Source organism: Lucilia sericata, unplaced genomic scaffold, assembly GCF_015586225.1.
Source record: "Lucilia sericata isolate MDLA Ls3-8-SP2 unplaced genomic scaffold, ASM1558622v1 Contig000153F_arrow, whole genome shotgun sequence".
In the NCBI taxonomy this organism is placed as follows: Eukaryota; Metazoa; Arthropoda; class Insecta; order Diptera; family Calliphoridae; genus Lucilia; species Lucilia sericata.
This window is the reverse complement of record NW_023994184.1, coordinates 416,938-441,658: the sequence shown is the minus strand read 5'-3', so window position 1 is coordinate 441,658 and position 24,721 is coordinate 416,938. Positions and strand designations below refer to the sequence as shown.

Here is a 24,721-nt window from a genome sequence, read left to right as displayed (position 1 = left end):
CTTTATTTCATCAACCAACTACTAAAAGTGAGTGTAAGTTATAGAAGAAGGTAAAGTATAAAGATATGCTGCTATTGTTGCCAGTAATAAATACAGTTTTTGAAATCAGAGGCCAAAAATTGGAACAAATTATGGAAAGTATGTATATGAAGCTAAGAGAAAAAGCAGAATCTTATAACTAAATTTTCACATTTTCTTTTCTTTAAAACTGTAACCTGTCTGTTGTTCTTATTATTGATTGGTGTGTTTTATAGTTATTTTTTGTTTATATTTTTCTCTTTTTTTGTTTTTGTTTGTTAATCATTTTTATTTAGCTACTACACACTTTAAAAATAAAAAAAAATATTCTTCTTTTATTACGATTTGTTGATGTTATTTCTTTTTTGTTTAAATATATACTTATATATGTTGTGTCCACAAATAGGAGCGATTGTTTAAACATTATATCAATGAAATCAAATGTATTAACCAATCGTCATTATCGCATCTTTATCATCATAAGTTCTATATCTGAATGTCTTCTTCTTCAACGTCTATGTGAAGAGTCCAACATTCAAAAAAAAACTTTAATTTTTTTGTTAAAAATTTACTTAAGTTGATTTTTTACGTTTATATATCATGTTATTATTTTTTTGTATCATCATTCGTTACGTTTTTCTTTTGTTGTTGTTTGTTTTAAGTTTAGATTTATTAATTAAATGTACTGTTGTTGTTTTTTATGGGTTGTTTCTGTTTTTTTGTTTTTGTTTATATTATAATAAAATAATGATTCACAATAAGTTGGGGAGTAATTATTCAGCAGCAACCAGATTTGGTGTTTTCGACTGGACGCCCTGGATCGATTTTAACTTTGCTGGCATTTTCAGTAGCGCTCGATGGTGGCCCAACACGATTCTTAATTTCAGCCGCCATTGTCATGAAGGCCTGCTCCACATTGGTGGCGCTTTTGGCTGAAGTTTCAAGGAATGGAATGCCCAATTGATTTGCATATTCCTGAAAAATAAATGATTAAATAGTAAGATCGATTGTTTATTTTTTCTGGTAATGCCAAAGGATTTTAATGAAACTTTTTCCATTATTTAGGTTTAAATGTATTGAATTACTTTTCGGCCACAGACTAGTCTATGTACTAGCCTCTAGACTATCCTATCGACAGGACTGTGAACTATTATAGGGTCCAATATATTAACTAGTGACTGTTCTGTTGTCTATTGTATTGACTATTCTATTAACTAGGGTTTTTACTAGTCTATGGACCAGTCTGTTGGCTAATATATAGTGTACTGTATTGATTTCTCTATTAACTAGTGCATTAACTATTCTATTGACCAATATATGAAGAAGTGCATTGACTAGTATGTTAAATAGTCTGTAGACTAATCAAATTTCTAGCCTATAGATTATAATTTTGTTAACTAGTCTGTTGACTAGTCCAAATTTTATTTCTTCAGCTACTTAGGGGAGATCATCAGGAAATCATAGGAAATAAAATAAGATTCTTATATAAACAAAACTCACCGCAGCTGTAGTATGATCAACCACTTTCTTGGTGGTTAAATCACTTTTGTTGCCCACCAACAACTTATTGACATTTTCACAGGCATATCGTTCAATTTCTTCCAACCATTGCTTAACATTGTTAAAGGATTCCTGATCCGTACAATCGTAAACAACAATAATACCATGAGCACCTCTATAATAAGAAGATGTAATGGTACGGAAACGCTCTTGACCAGCAGTATCCCACTAAATTAATGAAATTATAATAAAATATAAATAAATGCTTACAAAATGTTTAACAAAATAAACTTACAATTTGCAATTTTATGGTTTTGCCATCCAATTCTATGGTTCTAATTTTCTGTAATCAAAAAATGAATTGAATTAGAAGATTTAATTCTTATTAAAAAGTTTGTAGTTAAAAACTTACAAAATCCACACCAATTGTGCTGATATAACTTTCTGTATATGTGTCGTCAGCAAATCTCAATAAAAGACAGGATTTTCCTACACCAGAATCGCCAATCAAAAGTAATTTGAAAAGATAATCACTGTAATTATAAAGAGAAAAAATAATTATTTAATTTCTTTCGCAAGAAAATTTCTCTATTTAATTAGATTTTTAAATAGAAATTTGTTTGTCATTAATGGTTTTATCATGTTAAGTTTTTTAGTGAGTCAACTACCATTAAACCACATTAGCGATAAGAAAGAAAAAGTAGATGTATTTAAAAAGGAAACACTAACAACAGCCAATTAACAGGAAATTCATACTGTTTAACATTGGCAAATCATTAAGATCTTGAAGCACAAATAAATGTTTTATTAAAGTTTAATTTTCAGTTAAATTTTATATAAAAAAGAAAACGGGAACTATAAAACAAAATTTCTAAAAACTAGTTAACGCCTGTAAAAATTTTAATAAGTAATTTTGTTTTTTGGTTAATAAAGAACCATATCCGTATGGAAAATTCGTTTTCTATAGCAAAATTAAAGTAAAATTTACTAGATTTTTTGTTCGTTATCGAATGACATAATCTCAAAATAGAGAATTAAATTGTCACAAAGGATTATGTGCAAATGTTTATAGCTTTAACATAAAAAATAAATATTTGCAGGCCCGCTTTATCTATAATTTCTAGACTGATTGTGAGGAATTATAATAGCAAAACTTAAAAAATAATTAAATTATACTAGACTTCCTACTATTAAACGACTGACAGATGGAGGGAGCAACAGTAACATATGGAATATAATGAGAGCAAACTTTCTTAAAGAAAACTAAATAATAATCGAAATAAAAATTACTTCATAAACTGCAAATTATACATATTATTATCCATACTTTTTCAATAACTTTAAATAAGAATTTTTATATTTTTCTTATTGTTTATGAGAAAATTTAAAAATTTTTTAAAGCGCAATATAAAATTTTTGTTTATACCCTTTTCGCATTTGATGATATAAACAATAAATTGAAACTCATATGATTTGATGAATAGTAAATGTCATCGTAATAGTTTATTAAAAATTCCAACACGTCCACACAACAAATTTGTTAGTTAACAATTATTTTATAGAAAAAAAAAATATGTATAGCAATCAATTTGTAACATAGTATTGAATGCATTAAAAAGCAAAAACAAAATCTAATGACTTTGTACTAAAAAATCAACATCAAGTTCTAAAATTAAACTTTGCATAGTTATAAAGATTAAAGTTTAATAATTGAATAAAAAAACTAATATGTGAACGTATTAGATAATAGAAAGTGGAGAAATTTACGTAATAATCTTAACGTAATATTGATAGGTTAAAACTTTGATACAATAGTGGGCGAGAGTTAAAAATAATTGTTAAATAGCAATAGAAGCAGGTGAGTCAAAAGAGACACATTCTAAATTAAAAGTTTGTTATAAAATGTTGTGTATGAATATGTACCGTTAAATTGCACTAATTTGCCATAAAGTTAAGATATGCTGTTTTGAATGATAATCCTCTATACATTCGCAATATTATTACATTTGCAAACTGTTTAAATTTTTAAAGTTTAATGTTCCCTCTCCAATCACTTAACTACACATATTATAATATTTAAAAAATTCCTGTTTATTTCATTAGCATTTACCTAACATTTGATGTTTCTCATGATACATGATATTATAATGTTTCTATTTTTCAAATAGGCAACAATTGTTCAAATTGCTTTGTCATCTTATCACAAACATTTTTTGCATACTTTTTAAAATATAAATCAGCAAATATTTTTTCGAATCGCAATAGTAACAGTTCAAAAATTATCAGCTAAATGTTGTTTTATTTCTTTGTTTCAAATTTGTTTTGTTTGAAATTCTAGAGTAAATTAATGAAGCAGAGTTCCAATAACTTATAAACTATATTTTATATTGTTTAGAAACAAGAGTAGTTCAAGAAATTATTTAAAATATTGTGCAAATTAAAAAAGTGTGAAATCTTTCAGAGAAAATATCGCTATATATTTCGTTTAGGAAATAATTATTTAGCTTAAGCTTTGGGAATATTTAAAGTCACCACCAAGGCTTTCACATAAATGTTTGATACTTGAAATCAAATTTTATTGCAACTAATCTTGTAGAATGTAAAAATTTCTAAACGGTGGACCAACGAAAAGTACTTGGAGCCAATTTGAAGCATCAAAAACTCCACAGAATTTTATATAATAAATGGAAAATTTGATCGTTTTTATAAAATCTATTTTATTTTTAGCAAAATCTTTTGGTAACAAATTATTTCGTTTTTCACATTTTTTGTTGATGTCATTGAACTTGTTAAATAAAGTATAATACTGTGTGAAGGTTATTGCAATTTCTTAATAGCGCCATATGCGACTAAATAAATAAAGACTATAAAAATTATTCTTTAAAAAACGGAAATTCATTTCTTTTTGAAACTCTATATTTTAGAAAGCGTTTAAGTAAAAGAATTGCTGTGGTATGTAAAATATCTGTCAAATGAAAATACATCGTTTTATTTTATAACTTTTAAAAGAAAAAAGAACTAAAGAAAAATCTTCCAAATTCAAAAGAATGAAGTTACGAGCAAATTCACAATAATTAATTTTCTTTGAGATTTTTTTTCACTTCTTAAATCTAAATCTATAGGGAGTATAGAGGCATAATCAGAACAAACAATAAAATATATTAAAAGTATCACTACGACAAGGTTTAACTCTTAATCCGACGAATTTTTATACAAAAGAGAACAAGATTTGAAAATTGTGAAATTAAACCTAAATATGTATAAATTTGCAATTTTAACCACAAAAACCAGCAGAGAAAAAAATAATAAACCTTCGTTTTTGTGTAGTTGTAATCAACAAAAACTGTTGTTTGTCCTTGATAACATAGTCCTTGAAAATGTACATGCAATTTTTTATGTATGCCGATTCTTACAGCTAAAAAAAAACAAACATTTATATTAACAAAGAAGAGATAAAATACAATAATACCACTGATCATTAACATGATCATTAAAAATTCATATCCAACACTAAAAAAACTGAAATTTGTAATGAAAACTTAAATTTACAAATAGAAAAATGCAATACAAGAAACTGAAATAAAAACAAAAAAACTGAACATAGAAAAAACAGCAACACAAAGTGATTACGTATCAAAGTCAAAACGAGAGGCCAAGCAGCAGTGTTTTTGTTGTTCGTTTAGCTATGCAGCAGCAGCAGCAGAGGAGGAAAGACTACAACGAATAAATAAAATTATACACCTTATACCAGGCGAACAGAAAAAACAAACAAAAGTCAGAACTGGTAAGAAGAAAAGTTCAACAAGACCGGCTATATGATACCTTACAACCGTATAAACAAATTTTTTCAGGAATGTGCTTTAAAAGAGAGCACTAATAGGCATAAGATATTGTTCAATTTGCAAAATAAAAATGTAGTAGATATTAAGAAAACCTAGTTCTGCAAAATTTTTGTGTGTATGTACATATTTCCGACAGTTTTGGTAGGGGTGGACTGTTATACATTTGAATGTATGCTAGCTAAAATTATGGACCGATTACAGTATCAGAAGGGTTGTGAATTATCTTCAATATTGCAACCTTTAGATTGATTTCACAACGTACATAAACGGAACTCTTGGACCAACATATTTAAATCCATTTATGAACTGATGCTGAGTTGATTAGGTGTGATTCAAGAGTTTTGTTGGACCAATACTTTTATGCGTTACAAACATCAGCACAAATTTATTATAACTTCCCCACTATAGTAATGTAGCATATAACAGACGTAAGCCCGTGACTCATCCGCCCCTTATTAAAACAGTTTTTTCTTCGTACATACTTTATTATTTAGCAAATAGGAACAATCTAACCTGTTTTTTTTAATGTAATATAATTGAAATTAAGTTAAAAAATAATTGAGAACAAAGGTTTACTTTTTGTGTTAGATAAAATTTAATAAAAAACGAAGAAAAGATTAACATTTTATCACAATCGAAATAAAAAAATATGTGTATTACACATCCACTAACCGAAAAATTACTCAAAGAACACAAAGCAGAGGGTGGAAAGGAAGGTGTAGGTAGGAAAGAAGGAAGGAAGCAGTGGTGTTTATTATTGAATGCATTTAAAACTACAATATATCCATCCCTTTGTTAAATTATTGGTAACCTTTAATGTTGTTGCTGCTACTATTGTAGTTGTTGTAGTTATCTAAATATTTGTAGGGGTCGTTTTTGTTTCTTTACACATACAGTGGACGTCCAATAGTACGTATACTCTTTATTACGAATATCCAATAATACGAATGGCAAAATTGTTGCATTGTCTACTCTATAGTACGAATAAAGTCACAATTTTTCTGTTCGATAGTACGAATAACGCATTTTTTATGGGAATTTTGGTTTTATTTACGTATGAATGAAGTTTTTATTATGTTTTTATTTTATTATTTCGGTATCATTCACCTTAAGCTCAGTAATTTTGAAGTTTTTTTGTATTTATTACAAGTGTTTTGTATTTTTAAAAATCCTATACAAAATCCTACACAATTTACTGCATGTATATTTTTACAAATCAACAATTATTTAGTGTTATTAATTTATTTTATTGGAATTTTGATGACCCAAGAGAAGAAATTAAATTGGATGATAACGCCAATGAGGAAAGTATTTTATTAGTTCCCGACAATAACTCTGCTGAGAACAATATTGAAGCCTCAAAAGCGCTGTTATTGAAAAAGCCGTAAGAACCATTTTACAATGTAATAAACATCGATGTTAAATGATGGATTTTTTAATAACTAACATGATATTTATATACATATGTATGTATGAACTGTTAATTTTAAAAGTAGTGTGACTCCACATTCCAAACAATGGGTTTAAGGATAACTATTCTAATTTTTAAGAGAAAATTATAAATTAGAGAATTGTGGTATATTCCATTCAAGTTTCTAATAAAAGTTTTATGTAATCTGAACATTTTAATATATTTTAGAACACATATGTAAATTGCAAATTGTCTTTGGCACACATCTTTTTAAAAACATTAAAATTTAAAACCTTCTACATATATCTCATTTCAACCATTGGACAAATTCAAAATTAACAATTCATATACGTAAATATGTCCCTTTTATGCCTGTTTATGTACAAGAAATTTTCATGAAAAATAAAACAAAAATAAATAAAATCCAATATTTTATGTGTATTAATTGAATTTAAACATACAAAATGTGTTGTTCAATAATACGAATATTTCGGTATTACGAAAGGGCCTGACACTATATAATTCGTACTAGTGGACGTCCACTGTACTAAAAAAGGGAGTGGGCCGTCGCCGTTCGTTGTTCATACACTTAATCAGCATATTACAACAACAACAATAACACTATGAATATCACAAAAAATGACGTCGCAAAATACCTATTTTTTCATTTCTTTTTTTTTAGCCCGACTAAAACAATGAAAAATTTTCGTTTCCATTTTTTCTTTATGTTTAACTTACTATTCTGGATTTATAGCTGACATTTTGTTGTTGTGTTTGTTGGTTTTTTTCCTTTCCTTAGAGTTGGCTTAATTAATTGTTATTTTTATTAAATATTAACTTTTTGCTAAATAATTTATTAACTTTTTTTATCTGAAAGTTCTCGCACAAAATATTTTTCTACGTTTTTTTCTTTCTTCTCTTTGCAAGTCTTGCAAATCACTATTTTTTCCCTTTCTTTCTTCGTTTTTTTTTTGTCACCCGTTTGACGTGGACAATAATATATTTGATTTAATATTGCGTTTGGAAATTTATAGGAATTTGTAAAGGCTTTTACGTTAAACAATCGTTTTGAATATTAAAATATTATTTTTATTGTTTTTTACTAGTTTATTTAAAACGTAATTATCAAAAAAAGTTTTAACTTTTTGTCGAAAGCAAATTTTTTCCAACAAAAGATGGCGACGACTTACACATCACCGTCAATAGTGGTGTTTAAGTAAAAAGTAGTCAGTTGAGTAAGAGTAATCGGTAGTCAGAGAGAACAAATCGATAACTTTTTTTATAAATAAAAGAGCAAAATAATAGCAGGATTAATAACGCATGTTAAAAATGAAAAATTTTTAAATAAACATTTTATTTATTTCAGAATTCAAATAATTCGGATAGTATCGGTATGAACAATTTAATATCTTCCAAAATTCGTCTGTATAAATTATTTCTAATTAATTTTTTCTAGAAACTCTACATTAACTTGTTTTTTCTCGCCAATTTTAATGATCGATATGTTAAATTGTAAAATATGATTTTAATAATTGGCCCTAGGTCGGACTCTAAAATGTTTGCCACTCATTTGAAACATTCAAATCTTCTGGTTATTATTCTGATTGATTTTGATTTAGATTTTTTCTAATTTTGTTTTTTAATTGAAAGTCAAATAAGTTTACTTTTGCTTCTTCTGATTCCGTAGAGTAATTAAATTTAACAAAAAATATAAAAACTTATTTTTATTTCTAAATTTACAACTTTTTGTTCATAAAAATTGAGTTTTTGGTAAAAATATTTATTATAACTTAAGAAACTGAAATTGTTTTCGAATAAAGCATGCAACGGAAATACACATTCGATCAGAATAAAATCTGTGACTAGAGAACAAAGCTTTGAAAGAATTAATTCATTAATTAGTTTCTTCAAATACTTTCCCTAATTTCTGAGAATTAATTCTAAAAGTTTTCGTTGTTATTGAATCATTTCTTATGTAATGCTAAATTACTTCGGAATAATTTAATTTTATTCGCATTGAATTAATTAAATTGTTCAAATGTTGCTATTAATTTGTAAATTCCTTCTAAATGACAAAAAGGCTGTTTCAATTAATTTTATTTAATTCAATTTGTTTATTTTATGATTCAGAAACATTCAGTATATTTTAAACTGAATATTTTTCTGAATTTGTTTTCAAATTAAACGTATTTCAATATATAAAGAATCATTACATCACTACATTGAATATAATGCCATAGATTAAAAGTTTTGAATTAATTTCTAGAGAATGATTTTTTAAATCTAAAATTTCAAGCCGATTCAAAAATTATAGTAAATTTTTTATAAATGGAATTCATTTATTCCATTTTAGTAAATTATTGTATGAGTCATTTTTTCATTTGTAATATTTTAATTTCCTGTTATTAGTGAATAGATTTTATGTTTTCCACAAACTGCTATTATTCTTACTACGTATGTATTATTGTGACTAACTAAAGATAAATCAATAACTTTGAAGTTAGGCTATACATTTTTTCTGAAAAAAAGTATGGCAAACCTAAACAGGGGTTTTCAATAATTTGTAATATTCCCCACAACAAACAAGGATTATTTCCTAAAATTTATTTAAATCATTTTACAGGATTATAATTTTTATACATAATACATATATTTGATTAAGTTAACAATATTAATATTTAAATATTTGAACGATATTTTTTTATTTTATGTTTGTTTTTGGAGAATTCTTCTTGTTCGCTTCATTAGTTCATATTCTTTCGTTAACATCATCCTGCACACAAAACGGCAGAGTTGTTGTAATACGGATTTGGTAAAAAATTGCTTTTAGGAGATTTACTTAAGAGGGAAACGAGCAAATGAAATCAAGATTCGTTATATAGAGGCCTATTTTAAAGAGTATAATTTAAGAAAAATAGTGTAAACAAGAGGGTATATAATGACACGCTCATATACACACAATGGAATGATGGACCACTACGTCACATATACTAAATAACCATTTTACTCCAGAGAATTTAGGGTCAGTAGTTGTTTTAGAACTTTGGTTTGTGAGGTCTCACGTATCTCGCCGGCGAGAAACATTTCATCGACCACGGTGTACACTTTATAGAAGTTGAATACCAAATCCAATTCACATACATTGTGGAAATACTCATTAAGTACTTCTACGAAATTGTGTATGGCCTCCAAGTAACAGAGATTATTATCATTAACATCCACACATATGCAAAAGTAGAGACCCGCATAACGACGATAAACAATCTTAAAGTTACGGAACTGTAAATAATTTGTAATTCTTTTAATAAAGTCCAAGATGTTTTGATTAAATTATGTGAAAATACCTCTACAAAGTTGGTATGTTTGGCATCCCTCACAGTCACCACTGCATGCACCTCTTCGATTAATTTCTGTTTTTCATCGTCATCAAAATTCATATACCATTTGGCCAAACGGGTCTTGCCTGCACGATTTTGTATTAAAATGAAGCGTATCTATTGTGAAATTGATATATTATTAATAAAATTCTATTAAATAATATTTAAAGGGCGTATTTTTACCATTTTTCAGCAGGAAATTTGTTTTGTTTTCGAACTGTGGAAAAAATTACACTACACTTTCTTGCTCTCTCACTGCAAAACAGAGCCCTGCGCCGACAAATATTAACGCCGGCGGCGACTGACACTAAATATGTCGGCGGCGGCTTAAAATCGACTGTAAGCCGGCTAACTTTTCAACTACGTTTAGTTTTTAATTTTTCAACGATTTTAAATAAAAATGGAATCCGAGAGATCAGAAAGTAGGATTTTGGAAGCAAATATATTGTTTATAACAACAAAACAGAGCAAACTCAAAAGTTGCATGAGAAATTATGCAGGGATGAATAAAAAATTCTTAAAAATTAAAAACAAATCCTTTATCCAAGTTTTACTAGGATCTGCCGATATTTAACCCTATCTTCCATATAAAACATATTGTAGAAAATCAGTTTCTAAAAAATTTTGCATTAAGAAAATGATCAATAATGTAAAAACAAAGATATTTTATTTGTTTATTTACTAGCTATACCCAGTGTGCTGTGCTACCCTAAAAGCAATATAACCCACTTAACGACTTTGATGATTCTAACTACAATGGTTTTCCAGATATACAATTTGTTACATATGGGAGATTCCACGCAAATTATTGCAATTTCGAATAATCTAATAGTTCCCCAGATATACAAAATTTTGTATTTAATTCATATGGGAAGTGCCAAGCCTCCCATTGAAAGTCCGCCCGTTATTCTCTAAATGTTCTTCAGTAAAAATTGAAATTCTAGCTCTAATAGTTTCTCAGATACACGAATTTTTCTATTTAATTCATATGGGAGCTCCAAGCCCCCCAGATGAAAGTCCGCCCTTTTTTCTCCAAAATGTTCAGATGAATATTAAAGTTGCTCGTGCAAAATTTGAAGAATTTAGTTATATTAGTTTCCCAGATAAACGAATTTTTGTATTTAATTCATATGGGAGGTTCCGCTCCCCTCATTGGTAGTCCCCCAATTTATTACCCAAAATGTTTACATGGATGTTAAAGTTCTTCCAGAACAACATCATTTAAAGGAATCACAAAGAGATTGAAAAATATTCCAAAAGTTTCACTTTGAAAACATTATTAGAATGTACGAAAACTCGCAACTCTAAAGGCAGACTATTCCTATTTTAGCGGTAATTTATGATTAAATTAAGTAAGAAGTAAGAGTTATATTCGGCAAATCATATGTCGTAAAAAAGAAAATTTCGGAAGTGGTCCGATCATTAGATTAATAAGAACGTCACCGTGATTTTCGGATTAGGGACTTAAATGTGGAATTGGATCAATAATATATATAATTTAAAGTATTTTTTTTAATTCTACCATAATTCTATCATAATGATAACTTTTGGAATGATGTATTAGCTATAAACTGATTTTCTGTAAGAGGGTTATATTGGCGGACCGATCCTCATAACTTTATTTTTCATAAATGTAGGTTTCGGTTCCTAAAAATGTTTTTTTCGTCGACATCGACATTTGAAATCCATTTATGTGTGTTTAAGTCATTTTCTCAAGAAGATTTCATATACATATTTTCGTTCCAACAAAAATTGTTTTATTATGGTATTATTAAGTACGTAAAAAACGTTAAAATCAATTAATGAAGGGGACAGGGTCAATTATGGCCTATAGAAATATCGATTGATATCGAGCTCTTTTTGCAAAATGGACGTAAGCGAGATAAATTTTCGTTCAATTAGGATACTGCGTGTTTAATTTTATGTTTATATATTCAATATTTTAGAAAATTCAAAAAGTACCAGTTAAAGAACGAAAAATTACCAGAAATACTCCAGTTTAAATTTTCATTCACTCAAGTCCCTGATTGCTTAGTTTTATGTTTTTAGGTTCATTATAATAGAAAATTCAAATAGAACCAGTTGAAAAACGAAAAAGTTCCAAAAAGTCCACTTTTATATGTTATCACTTAATCCGGGCTGTACATTCCTAATTTCATGTTTCTAGGTTCAATATTATAAAAAATTCAAAAAGTACCAGTCGAAGAACGAAAAAGTACCAAAAAGTCCCCTTTTAAATGTTATAACTTAATCCGGGCTGTACATTCTTAATTTCATTTTTCTAGGTTCAATATTATAAAAAATTAAAAAAGTACCAGTCGAAGAACGAAAAAGTACTAAAAAGTCCCTTTTTATAAATTATAATTTACTCCGGGCTCTACATATTTATTTTCATGTTTCTAGGTTTAATTTTATGGAAAACTCAAAAAGTACCAGTCGAAGTACGATAAAGTTCCCATTTTATAGATTCTCATTTACTCCAGGCTCTAAGTGCTTAATTTCATGTTTCGAGGTTCAAATTTTGTAGCAAGCTCAAAAAGTACCAGTCAAAGAACGAAAAAATACCAAAAAGTGCCATTTTATAGATTCTCATTTACTCCAGGCTCTACGTGCATAATTTCATGTTTCTATGTTCAATTTAATAGAAAACTCAGAAAGTACCTTTTGAAGAACGAAAAAGTACCAAAAAGTCCACTTTTATAGATTCTCAAGTGCTTAATTACATGTTTCTAAGTTCTAAGTCAAAAAAGTACCAGTTGCAACATCGTATTGGGAGCCCGTTATTTTGTATTCATATATAAGTTAATAAACCAAAAACAATGTTTTATAAAAAAGTACCAAAAATAGGTACAATTTTCACCCCTTAAACGTCCGAATATCCAAAAAGTACTAAATTCATATTTTTATTTGTTCGTCAAGTTATGAAGGATTCAAAAATATTTTTTTGAATGTTCTCTGGTTTAAAAGATACATGGGGTGCAAAAGAAGTACCAAATTACAGTTTCTACCCGTTTATTCCCCAAAGGAGCCGAATTTGAAAAAAGTACCAGACACCTGTCCGCTTATTTTTTAAATGAATGACGATAAGCTTTAAACTGTTTTTGTATCTTTTATAGTTTAGGAGATACGAGGTTACCGAATTTACCCGTTTTTACCTTTTTTAACCCCCTAATCATTTCCAAAAATCCCGTCTTAGTGGATCTATTTGGTGGGAGACCAACCTCCTGTCCAAATTTCAGCTCTTTAGCTAAAACCGTTTAGGCTGTGCGATGATGAATCAGTCAGTCAGTAACGTTAGAATTTTATATATGTACGTATGTATGTACATATATAGATTTCGTGCATTGAATTATACTGTAAAAAGATTCTAATGTTCGACTTGAATTCAAGTTTCGTTTTCACTGGAGAATTCTATTGAATTAAAGTGTAATGAAAGTGAATTTCAACACTTGAAATTTGAATGTTTGACTGGAATTAAACTTGTTTTAAACTTTAATTCCAGCAAGAATGCTTATTTGGTATAGTGTGACAACTATAAGGGATCTAAAGTCGACTTAAAGCCCACAATGGTTAGTACCAATATTTTGCCCAAACAACATCTACATACCTAGCCAGGTTCTATCCTCTAGGTCCGTGAAGACATTCTCTACAAAGCTATAAATTTGTATAAAAGACGGCTTAACAATTGTTTCTTGTAAATATTCGGCCACCATAGTGTTTGGAGACAACAAGAGCTTCACTGAAAGGCACACCTGACAGACATCGCGCTCTATTATGTGTGTATGGTAGTGATTCTGCTAAGATCAATGGTATAATAATAAGTATGTATCTCAAGGATACCCCCTGAATACGACAATCAGCTTCCTTCCATTGCCTCTAGGTGATAATATACCATGCCACCACTAGCCGACCGACCACCACCCACCTAGGCTACTAGGGAGGTATACAATTGCCACTCTCTTGTGGGCATTCTTCCAGGAGACCATCATGATGCCTCCTCTTTCTTGAAAAGAAAGACGTTCTTTATAGATAAATAAATAATTAATTAACACCATTACATACATTTTTTAATCTTCTAGATCTCACAAATATGCCAAATATAGATTTCGATAAACACTTTTGGGTATTAAACGAAAACAAACCCATATAATTATTAACAATTTAACTAAATTCAACCCAACACTTGCTGTTTCTTTGTACAATGACCCTCGGTATAGTAGTATAGCATACAATCTTATTAATTTTAATTTTTAGTAAAAAATTATTTTTTTATTTAAAGAATATCATTTCTGTCATTTTAGATTTTCGCACACACACAACAACAGATTTTTTGTGGCAAATAAAAAATGCAGAAAACAGCTTGGCGCGAAAAATTCTAGCAGAATTTCTTTTCGCAGTCGGCAGAATTGACATCAACTGCACTTCCCATTTGAAATACACATGTTCGATACCCTAGCCCTTTACGGTATGACATACCAGCAATGTAAAAAGGTGTAGCTCCGTTGACGTCAACGAAGCTGGTTTGAAGTCAAAGCAGCGACTCGAATTAGGCGCGAAAACACGAAAATATCTGAGGCGAAGCATGTACATCGAACGTTGAGCAAAGTTCTACACCGGCCAAATTTCAATGAGCGGCTTATTATTAGATAAAAGAAAACTTGCTTAAATGAAAACAAATTAATTTTATATTGTAAAATTCCACAAATTTAGCGAAAGTATTCTGTAAATTGTACAAAATATGGCGAAATTTTCAAGCCGTATTAAGCTGAAAAATTTTCGGCGGCGGCGGCTTTGACATTTTGTTCGGCGGCTAGGCTTAGTCGGCTTAAGCCGAATCGGCGCAAGTCTCTCACTGCAAAATTGATAAAAAAAATCTTTTTTCTAATACTCACGCAGAGTTGCTAAAAATGTTAGTATGATTACTTTTACTAAGGCAAAGTTGTTAAAGTGGGGAGTATAAAAATACATGGAGAAAAATCGAGGTAATGTTTTAAAATTTCTCTTTGTATTTATTTAGAGTGGGAAGGATTTTTTTAATATTTATTTAAAAATTATAACATTTTAACAAATAATAATTATCGAGACAAAAAGAGTTTACTTTTTTATATACAAAAAAGCACTGATTCAAAAACGTCGGTATTGATTATTAAGGTATTTGTGTTTATCGTTACTGGGTACCGAATAGTAATGTCAAAAAGATAACTTTATACAAGAAAAATGCGAATGCACAGCTGATAATTTTTTATAGGTTTTTTATACACATATTAGAAATAGTTTACTGTCAAACTCAATATAAAAAAAATTGACATTAAGCTGATTTCTCTCAGATGCTGCCACTTTGTCAATATCACTTTGGAGCAAAGCAAAATAATCAAACAATAATAGTGTGTTTTGTCTTGGCCAGATTTCTTTTTGACTTCCAAGAGATAAACACAAACGGAACAAAATGATAACAGCACTAACCAAAAACCTCTGCCAACATATAAATAAACCACTCATACGGACATGTGTGGCCTCTGCAACCGCCAAGAAAACCGAAAATGTTCACAAACAATATGACGCCTTGCAGGAGCAAGCCCTGAAAGAACAATGTATACTAGTGGATGAACATGACAAAGCCATTGGTTTTACCACAAAAGCAGATTGCCATCGTGTACATGCTGAGACCAAAGAGGTGAAATTACACCGAGCTTTTTCTGTCTTTCTATTCAATACCAAAGGAGAAATGTTAGTCCAAAGAAGATCTGAACACAAGGTAAGCAACATTTTAACTCTTTGTCCAAAGCTATTAATTACACAGCAATACTTTTGTATAGATCACATTCCCCGACACCTATACAAATGCCTGCTGCAGTCATCCTCTGCATGAAATTGAGGTCGAGCGTGAGGAACTCAATGCATTTGGTATACGCAAAGCTGCCCAACGACGCCTTAACTATGAACTGGGCATACCCACAAATCAAATAAGACCTGAATATTTTCATTATTTAACTAGGATACATTATGCCAATACAGGAGACGGTACTTGGGGTGAACATGAGATTGATTATATTCTTTTCTTACAAAAAGATGTTGATTTGAAACCAAATTTGAATGAAGTCAGCGAAGTACGTTATATAAAACGTCAGCATATTGATGATGAGATAAAAACATTTGATGCACCTTTGACTCCGTGGTTTGAGTTGATTCTAAAGAATCGTTTAAAACTCTGGTGGGATAATTTGCATCAATTGAAAAAATTCGAACAGCACAATGAAATACAACGTTTTCTATAAACAAATGGGGAAAATCTCTTGTTATATTTATTGTTAAGTATATATGTATGTACGTAGAGTTTTAGTTTTATTTTGTATAGCTTTTTTTTGTGTGGCGAACTTATTAAATTTTAACAAGACGAACAAATAAACAATAAACGATTTGCATATTTCGTATAGATATTTGAAAATATTTGTGTTTTTTTTTTTTATTTTTACAAGGTTAACTTAAAGCGGTATATTTTGACTGAGTTATTTTATAGTGTGGAGAGTATTCAGCACTTTAGTGTCTCGGAGGTACTGTCTTCAAATAATATAACGGAAGGATTTCATTACTTAAGTATCTAAAATAAATTTAGATAGAATAATGACCGAACAAACATTCTTTTTAGTAAACTTTTGGAAAAAACAAAATACGGTATATTTGATTGGAATAGCAACTGTTCGAAGGAATTCCTTATTGCCTAAATTACAATCCTACTTTATTAAAAAAGTGATTTATGTAATGTTATGCGTTTTTGGTAAAATTACTTTTCTGTTGTTTTCTAAAGTATGTATATACATACTTTTCTCCTCGATATGGAATTCAAAATATTTACTGATATTTAACTATCTTAACTAAAAATGGAATTTTCAATAAAAATTTTTTTTCTATAATAACTTGAATTTTTGCCTTATTTTTTTAAATAAAATATTCACTAAATTCTCAATTTTTCACAAAAACATTTAGTAAAATTCAAATTTTTATAATAGTTTTCAAAAAAATCTCGAATTTTTGGAAAAAATTTCAATTTTGAAAAAAAGTCTTATTTTTAGCAAATAATCAAAATTTAACTAGTAGTTCAAAATGTTTCCAAAAATTCGAAATTTTACTTAAATTTTAAAATTTTACTAATACAGTATATTTTTGGGAAAATTCGAAATTTTAATAAAATGTGGAAAATATACAAATCGAAATTAAAAATTCCAAAAATTTTAATTACTTATAAATATTTAAAATTAACAAAATAACTGAAATGAATATTGAAATTTAAATTTTCAATAATAATCCAAATTTCAGTAAATATTTAAACTTTTTAAAATTTAATTTATTTTATTTCCATATTAATTATTGCCCATTATCTGTTTAATAAATTCAAAAAATTTTCAAAATTTCACTAAAATTGGAGTCTTCAAAATTTGTACTTTTAGTAGAATTTGTAATTTTTACTAAAAACACTAATTTTCACTAAAAGTTCAAAAATTTTCTAAAAATTATAAATTTCACTAAAAATCTAAATTTCGCCAAAAATTCAAACTTTCACAAAATTTTGAATTTTCACTAAAAAGAAAATTTCCCACATAAAAAGTTATTTTTGTCAAAATTTTTTTTTTTCAAAATTTAACTTTGCATAAAATGTGGAATATTCACTAAAAAATTATTTTATAATAGTTTCAGTAAAATTTGGTGTTTTCAGTAAAATTTTACTAAAAATTCGAAGTTTTAAAAAAATTTCGAATTTTCACTAAAAGTTTAAGAGGTTTGAAATGTACGGCCATTTTGAATGTGCCGCCATTAGAACACTTTATCGAATAGAAATAACATTTTTCGTTTTGTTTATTAATATAAAAAAAAAACTTTATAAAAAAACACATTTAAATAAATTTTTCCATAAGGACACAATGTTTTATTTCAAAATTTTTCATTCACAGTAACAAAGTCCTTAAATTTACATTACATGGTTCTTTATAGTTAACACAATTCAAGAAGACTTTTTTCTAAATTAAATTCAAAACAGAAATGATAATTTCCGATTGAAAATAATTTATATATGTATATGAAAGATTAGGTATATGACTTAATAAATATAAAATATATAACAAACAAAAAAATTAAATATAAATATAAAAAATATTATAATTTCTGTATTTATTACAAACTACTTTATAATAAGGTTTATTTATTAGTGGTTGAGTAGGAGAGGGAGGGGTATGCAAATGAAAAATGAGTGAACTAAAATAATGTGCAGGTATAAAATGAAGAAAGTCTTAAAAGAAAAAAAAATAAATAGCATTATTTGTTTTTTTTTTTTTTTTTTTAATTTCAGTTTTTTCTTTAGGTAATGATCACAATTTGCATATCAATCATGCGGCATGATATCAATGAGTAACTTATAAAACTAAAATAATGTAGTTTAAGCAATAACTCTTCAAGTTTAGTTTCACTTTTCTTTAATATATAAAAAAATATATGTTTGTTTTCATTTATAGCACTAGACATATTTTTTTGTTTACTTTTTTTTTCAATATAATGATTACATAACGGTTAGTATAAGCTCTTAATTATTTTATTAAACTCCGACTAATATAGAACACAATAATAACAATAAATGAATATAAAAAATAGTAAAAACTAAAAAATGTTTAATGAAACTTAAAAACTGTATTAAACTATTTACATAAATAATTGTTTATATAAAAAAATAATAGTGTATAAATGAAATTGGCATCATAAATATATAAAAAAATAGTTTATAAAATCTTTTATATTTAAAAGTTATTTATAAAATGTAAAAAAAGAGGCTAAAGAAATATTAAAACAAGCTGCAGCACTGTTTGTTAAACAATAGTAAATATTGTTTGATTTTTTATGCTAATTAGCATACAATAAAGCAAACGCTTTCGTTAGCGATAGTTGGTGTTTTAAAAATATACCATGCCATGGTTGAGTTTTAAAGACAAGACCTGTTTACCATGGTATAGTATAACTTTTAAAACATGTTTTGCTAAACTAAATTAAACTAACTTAAATGTATAAATATTTTAAAATAAAAAAGAAATTCGATTATTTTTTATTGAAATTGTTAATGTTGGGTACATTTTCAAGGCATTGAGAAGAGGAGAGAAGAGCCCATTGTTAGGGGGGGAAACATGTTTGGAGTTTTCTTTTTGACAGTTATATTTGCTGTTAATGTTAAACTTTGAATAAACAAATCTTAATTTATTGATTAATATATCAACAGTTCAAAATTTGTATTAAAAAAAAATCAGATTATTCAAAATATTCATTGATGATTTTCAAACAAGTTTCTTTCACTTTAATTACATTGCATTCTCAAGTAAACATTATCCTCCATTTCTTTCTTTTAAGAAAAGTAAATTAAATTATTGTTCTATATTAGCTGCTCTTGAAATTTGTGTATCTTTTTGTTTTATATAAAAATCCTCCCCAAAATACGATTCCTCAATGACATGAAAAATGTACCCAAACAAAATTTCAGTTTTGTTTATCAATTAAAAGCAAAAATTCTTTAGGTATTTATTCACTTTTAAAAACTCATTGCTGTTAATTGATAAATTTATTGTTTGTTTTGTTTTTTCAGTTAAAGCACTTAAAAATTAAATAATTATCGTCTTAAAAAGATAAAAACTTTCTTTGTTCACACTTTAATAAGACGTCGTTTCATTTTTCTTTTTTTTTGAAGTTCAAACTTAAAGTTTAAAATTTCATTTGTTTTTTGTAAAAAGTGGTAGTAGTTGCTGTATTATATTATTATTTTTATATATATTTAATAAGACGTCGTTTCATTTTTCTTTTTCTTTTTTTTTTTTTTGAAGTTCAAACTTAAAGTTTAAAATTTCATTTGTTTTTTGTAAAAAGTGGTAGTTGTTTTATTATTATATTATAATTTTTATGTTTGATTTCACTGTTTCTCTTAAGGCACTTGTTTAGTCTCGATTTTTTTGTCTGTTTTTTTTTCTTTTTTAAAGATTTTAAATCGTATTGCGTTTTGTTTTTTTTTACAATTTTGCTAAGCAATTTCAAAAAACAAAAAACATTTCATAATAGTGTTAATTAGTGTAAAAGTTGTTGTTGTCGTTATAAATGTGTGTGTGTTTTTGGCACTTATTTAAAAAGAAAATAAAGTATAAAAAAAACTTAGCATCACCTTCTTTACATCACCACTTTCTTGAACTTCAAATGCTGCCTTATAAAGTAATTTAAGAAAGACCAAAAAGTTTTAAAGCATTGAAAGCCGTAGCCAGAGCTACTTCATCTGGGGTCTTTTTCATAAAGGCAGCTATCATTTCCACAATGGCGGGTAAACTACAGGGTTCATTACGTTGAAATGTACAATATCTAAAGGAAGGGGGGAAAAGAGGAATTTTACAAATTGTTGTATACATAAAACGTTTATTTATTTACTAACCTGTGTAAGTACAATAGAGAACGTTCTGTGATGCCAGTCTTAACGTGTTGTGGTAGCTTTGAAGCTCTGGTATTGGGATACATGAAAGGTGAATCGGTTTCAACCAATAAACGATCTAAAGGTAAGGTTCCATTGTCGAGTAGACGTCGTACGCCGGTATCTGATTTGTCCTAGAAGTTAAGATTTTCAATTCAGTTTTATAGTTTAGTTTATGAGTAGATTTCAGAGAAATGTGAGTGAAATGAAAGTGAAAAAGTTTGTTAAAAAACTCAAATTTTTTCAAAATAACAAAAGTTTCAAGGTTGTTATAAAATTACTAAAATATGATTAATTATTTGCAACTTACCTTACATAAATAACCAGTTAAACTAATATAGAACCTTCTGTCCAAATATTTAATGGCTTCCTCAGCAGTGCCCATAAAACTTCTAATAATCACCGGTGGCAAGTTCTCGAATCTAAAAACAAACACATTAATAACAAACATTTCTTTTTATACATATGTATGTATATACAACAAAATGAAAATACATACTTGTCTAATATATCGAGTACATCTTGTTGGGCTGAACGTTCGTGTATCAAAATCGATTTGCCCAAATTACAAGCCAATAGTAGTTGTTTTTCAAATATTTCCTTTTGACTTTCGGGATCAGAGAAATCTCTCTGATAATCCAAGCCACAGGGACCAATTGCTACGCACTCTTGGGAGGCGGCAATTTCTTGAAATTCAAACCAACTACTAGGATCTTCGATGATTGATTTAGAATCGTGTGGATGTATGCCAGCAGTCGAGTAAATAAAATCGGGATAAATGCGGGAGAGACGAAGGGCTTCCTTGCTTGATTTTACAGAAGTACCGGGTACCATAAGTTTTTGGACACCTGCCGTGTGTGGTAAAAAAAACGAAAAGTTTAAATATATTAAACAAAACTAATTTGTAACAAGAAACTATTTAAAAAATAAACAATAACAAATGTAAACAATAAATAAAAACATAAATTTTTATCATTTTTATTCCCGGTCTATAAAATTGTCTGTTAAATGATTTAAATAATCTACATGTGAACAAAGAAATGAACAGATAGTTAGATCAACAAATAAACAGACGCATACACAAGAGGTCACATCATCGCCCACATACTCACTCAAGACGACGCCCTAAAAGACAAAATGCTTATTAAAGATGTTTCACGGCTCATGTTGTTCTTCTATATTTTAAGTTTTATGTATGTTTATTGGAGATGTTTACAATGACATTGAAAATAAAAGTACTTTTTCTCTTTAAAGTACTTTATTAAAAAGGGATTTTATATCTATAGATCTTTTGTAGTTTACTGTACATTTACTTTGTTTAAATACAAATACTTAAAAGTGTTTATATAGTTTATTAATAATATTTAAAGAGTGACTAGATATGGCTTCTAATAGTTTTATTTCTGATTAGAATGAATTGTTATTTGAAAGTTAAGTTGTGATACACTTGATTTGACTCATTTAACTCAACCAACTGGAACCTATTTTTATAAACAATTTGTAATATTGTTAATTATAACGGCACTTAAAAAGTATATACTTTAAAAATGTTTTGTAATAATGCAATAGAAACTAATAACATTTACTGAACATTTGTAAACAAATTTTTCCGACTTTTACCTATAATAGAAATTTATTTATAAATAATTTTTGATTTAGGAAGGAGAAAAAGTGTTTATTATCTTTTGAGTTTAAGATTGTAAACTAATCAATAGATCAGTCCAAATAATGCTCAAAGGTTTGCTGTAGAGTCTAGCCCATAGACCAGATAATATATTATTTCATATTCTATTCAGTGGACTTATAGAATTGTAAATAGATCTATAGACGTTTCGAAATATTAGAATGGGCAATAAATTAGCTAATAGACTAATCAACAGACTAGTTAAAAGATTAGCTAATAGGCTTCCTCATAGGAAAGTCTATAGACTAGCCAATATATCAATAGACTATCCATAATCTTAGGTCATAGACATGTCAACTAATTACTAAATAGACTAAATCACAGGCTAGTCAATATATTAGCCAAGAGACTAAAACATGTGAATGTTAGTAGACTAATCTATAGACTGAACAATAGTCTAATCCATAGATTAGTCATTAGATCAGTCAATAGGATAGTTCAAATACTAACATATAGACTGGTCAATATCTGTTGATCAGCCAATAAATAATAAAAGCAGAAAAGTAATTTAGTACTTTCAATTCTAGTAAAAAAAAATACCCTTTTTGAAAAAGTTGTTTCAAAATTTCTACTTTCCATGTCTTATTAAATTGAAACAGGAAATACATTCCAGAAGTTTTGAAAGAGTAGAGATAAAACCTAGAGACAATTGCAATTCATTAATATTTTAACGATTAAACCTAATTTTAAGTTTTGTTTCTGACTGAAATAAGTTTCGATTATCTCCAGATAATAGGTACAACAGTTATTTCAATTCTCTAAAAAACCTATCAATGATAATTTCAAACTTTTCTAAAAATGATCTCCCCAATTAAAATAAAATTACCATAAATCCCAATAAAGTACTTGTCATCACTGATCTTTTTAATTTCCTATACATTTGCATCAAATTCTAAATGGAAAATTCCTATACTATCATACTTTATTCTTTCACAATTCACTTACCGGCATCTTTTGCTCTTTGTATCACCGAGTCCAGGTCACGACTATATTTCTTATTAGTAAGATTTGCGCCTGCATCGATAACAATTAGATTTTCAAAACAATGTTTTATATCATCCATATCGAAACCAGCCAATGGTGATGATGACACCTCCTCAGCAGTGTTGGTGGTGGCAGCTGTAGTTGTTGCTGTTGCCTGGGCCATGGTTGAATGGATTGTTATGCGGTTACTAGCAAACTTTGTTTTGATGTAATATTGTAAATTGTTTTGCTTTTAATATGATTTTATTAAATAATAATTTCTTGTGTTGTTACAATAATTATTCTTCTTCAGGCCAGAGCACGTAATCACAATCCTACTCAGTTCTCTTCTTTCTCAGTCTTTTAAACTCTCAATGTGTTTTTATTGTTGTTTTGCTGTTGTGTTTTTGTTATTTTTTTTATGTTCAATTGACGAAAATAGCAATGACGAAATAATTATTATTTTGTTATTTTTAATATGGATGGTCACTCTTTGATATTTTCTTTATTATTTCTTTTAAAATAATCTTCCTCTTTTTAATTTTGTTTTTCAAAAAATATTTTAGCTGCTCCACATTAGTGTTTTTTTGTAATTGAATTAGGAACAACAATAGCAATAACAACAATCTTTCTCGTTTGATGTATGATTAATAATAATTATGTGTCAATGTCGTCACAAGGAAAAGCACCTTCGTTCTACGTATTTATTTTTTCTCTTTAAGCACGTTTTATTAAATTTTTGTTTTTAAGTATTTTGTTATGTGTAAACTAATTTTTATCTCGAATTTTATTGAAATATCTTGCAATTTCTAAACCAAAAAATTTAATATTATTGTAGGGAAATTAAGAAAACACACACACACTCGACTGACTGACTGGCTGCAATCAATTTTTTCGGCGGCGGCTGAAATTGTAAAAGTTAACGGCGTCGGCGACTAATCGGTTTCACGCCGGCTTAACAAATGAATGTACGTCGAATAAAGATAGAAATACCCAACCGTAATGTACCGTACCCGTAACAAAACGTGTCTGCTGATCGTTACGTAAACGTAATTTACCCGAAATTATGTATAAATTTACTTTTTTGTTAATTTCATATGTTTAATTTTTCAACAATAAAAGAAATATAAAAATTTGCCTAATCAAATGTTGTAATATTTACATATATAATTTATAATATTAATTGCAACTTTTAAAGAATTAGTACGGCAAAAACTTTATAAAATATCAGCTCTACTTGCAGAATTGTGTCTATAAAAATTAAAAGGACATAAATAGCCCCTCATAGCAATATCCAAAATTTCTAAAATTTCAAAAATTCACTTTAATACATACATTTACTATACCAAAGTCTTTCATATAGTTTTGTCTATTTTCAACAATGTCTATTATATTCAGTGTGCGAGTGATATTTTGTTAAAAGCGTCAAAACTAAAACCCAAGTTC

General features: G+C 28.0%; 4 protein-coding genes across 5 annotated transcripts; 1 reads left to right on the top strand and 3 right to left on the bottom strand.

Moving 5' to 3' along the window:
• Positions 1-278: 278 nt before the first annotated feature.
• Positions 279-7,976, bottom strand: LOC119601247 (ras-related protein Rab-1A). The gene is made up of 5 exons (XM_037952046.1): positions 7,510-7,976; positions 1,931-2,051; positions 1,814-1,861; positions 1,519-1,746; positions 279-993 (listed from the first exon to the last, which is right to left on the bottom strand). Exons 1-5 carry the CDS (start codon positions 7,530-7,532, stop codon positions 796-798), a joined length of 618 nt encoding a protein of 205 aa, XP_037807974.1. The 5' UTR covers positions 7,533-7,976; the 3' UTR covers positions 279-795.
• A 1,384-nt stretch (positions 7,977-9,360) lies between these two features.
• Positions 9,361-10,455, bottom strand: LOC119601248 (AP-2 complex subunit sigma). Of its 2 annotated transcripts, XM_037952048.1 has the most exons (4): positions 10,332-10,455; positions 10,116-10,265; positions 9,731-10,050; positions 9,361-9,657 (listed from the first exon to the last, which is right to left on the bottom strand). In XM_037952048.1, exons 1-3 carry the CDS (start codon positions 10,332-10,334, stop codon positions 9,775-9,777), a joined length of 429 nt encoding a protein of 142 aa, XP_037807976.1. In that variant the 5' UTR covers positions 10,335-10,455; the 3' UTR covers positions 9,361-9,657; positions 9,731-9,774. The 2 variants fall into 2 exon arrangements, with proteins under 2 accessions (XP_037807976.1, XP_037807975.1); XM_037952047.1 differs by having other exon boundaries at positions 9,361-10,050.
• A 5,010-nt stretch (positions 10,456-15,465) lies between these two features.
• LOC119601246 (isopentenyl-diphosphate Delta-isomerase 1) lies at positions 15,466-16,593 on the top strand. Its single transcript, XM_037952045.1, has 2 exons — positions 15,466-15,903; positions 15,965-16,593. The coding sequence occupies exons 1-2, from the start codon at positions 15,595-15,597 to the stop codon at positions 16,421-16,423; spliced, it is 768 nt and encodes a 255-aa protein (XP_037807973.1). The 5' UTR covers positions 15,466-15,594; the 3' UTR covers positions 16,424-16,593.
• A 1,449-nt stretch (positions 16,594-18,042) lies between these two features.
• Positions 18,043-24,162, bottom strand: LOC119601259 (3'-5' ssDNA/RNA exonuclease TatD). The gene is made up of 5 exons (XM_037952085.1): positions 23,258-24,162; positions 21,128-21,476; positions 20,939-21,050; positions 20,593-20,762; positions 18,043-20,522 (listed from the first exon to the last, which is right to left on the bottom strand). Exons 1-5 carry the CDS (start codon positions 23,457-23,459, stop codon positions 20,384-20,386), a joined length of 972 nt encoding a protein of 323 aa, XP_037808013.1. The 5' UTR covers positions 23,460-24,162; the 3' UTR covers positions 18,043-20,383.
• Between the last annotated feature and the right edge of the window lie 559 nt (positions 24,163-24,721).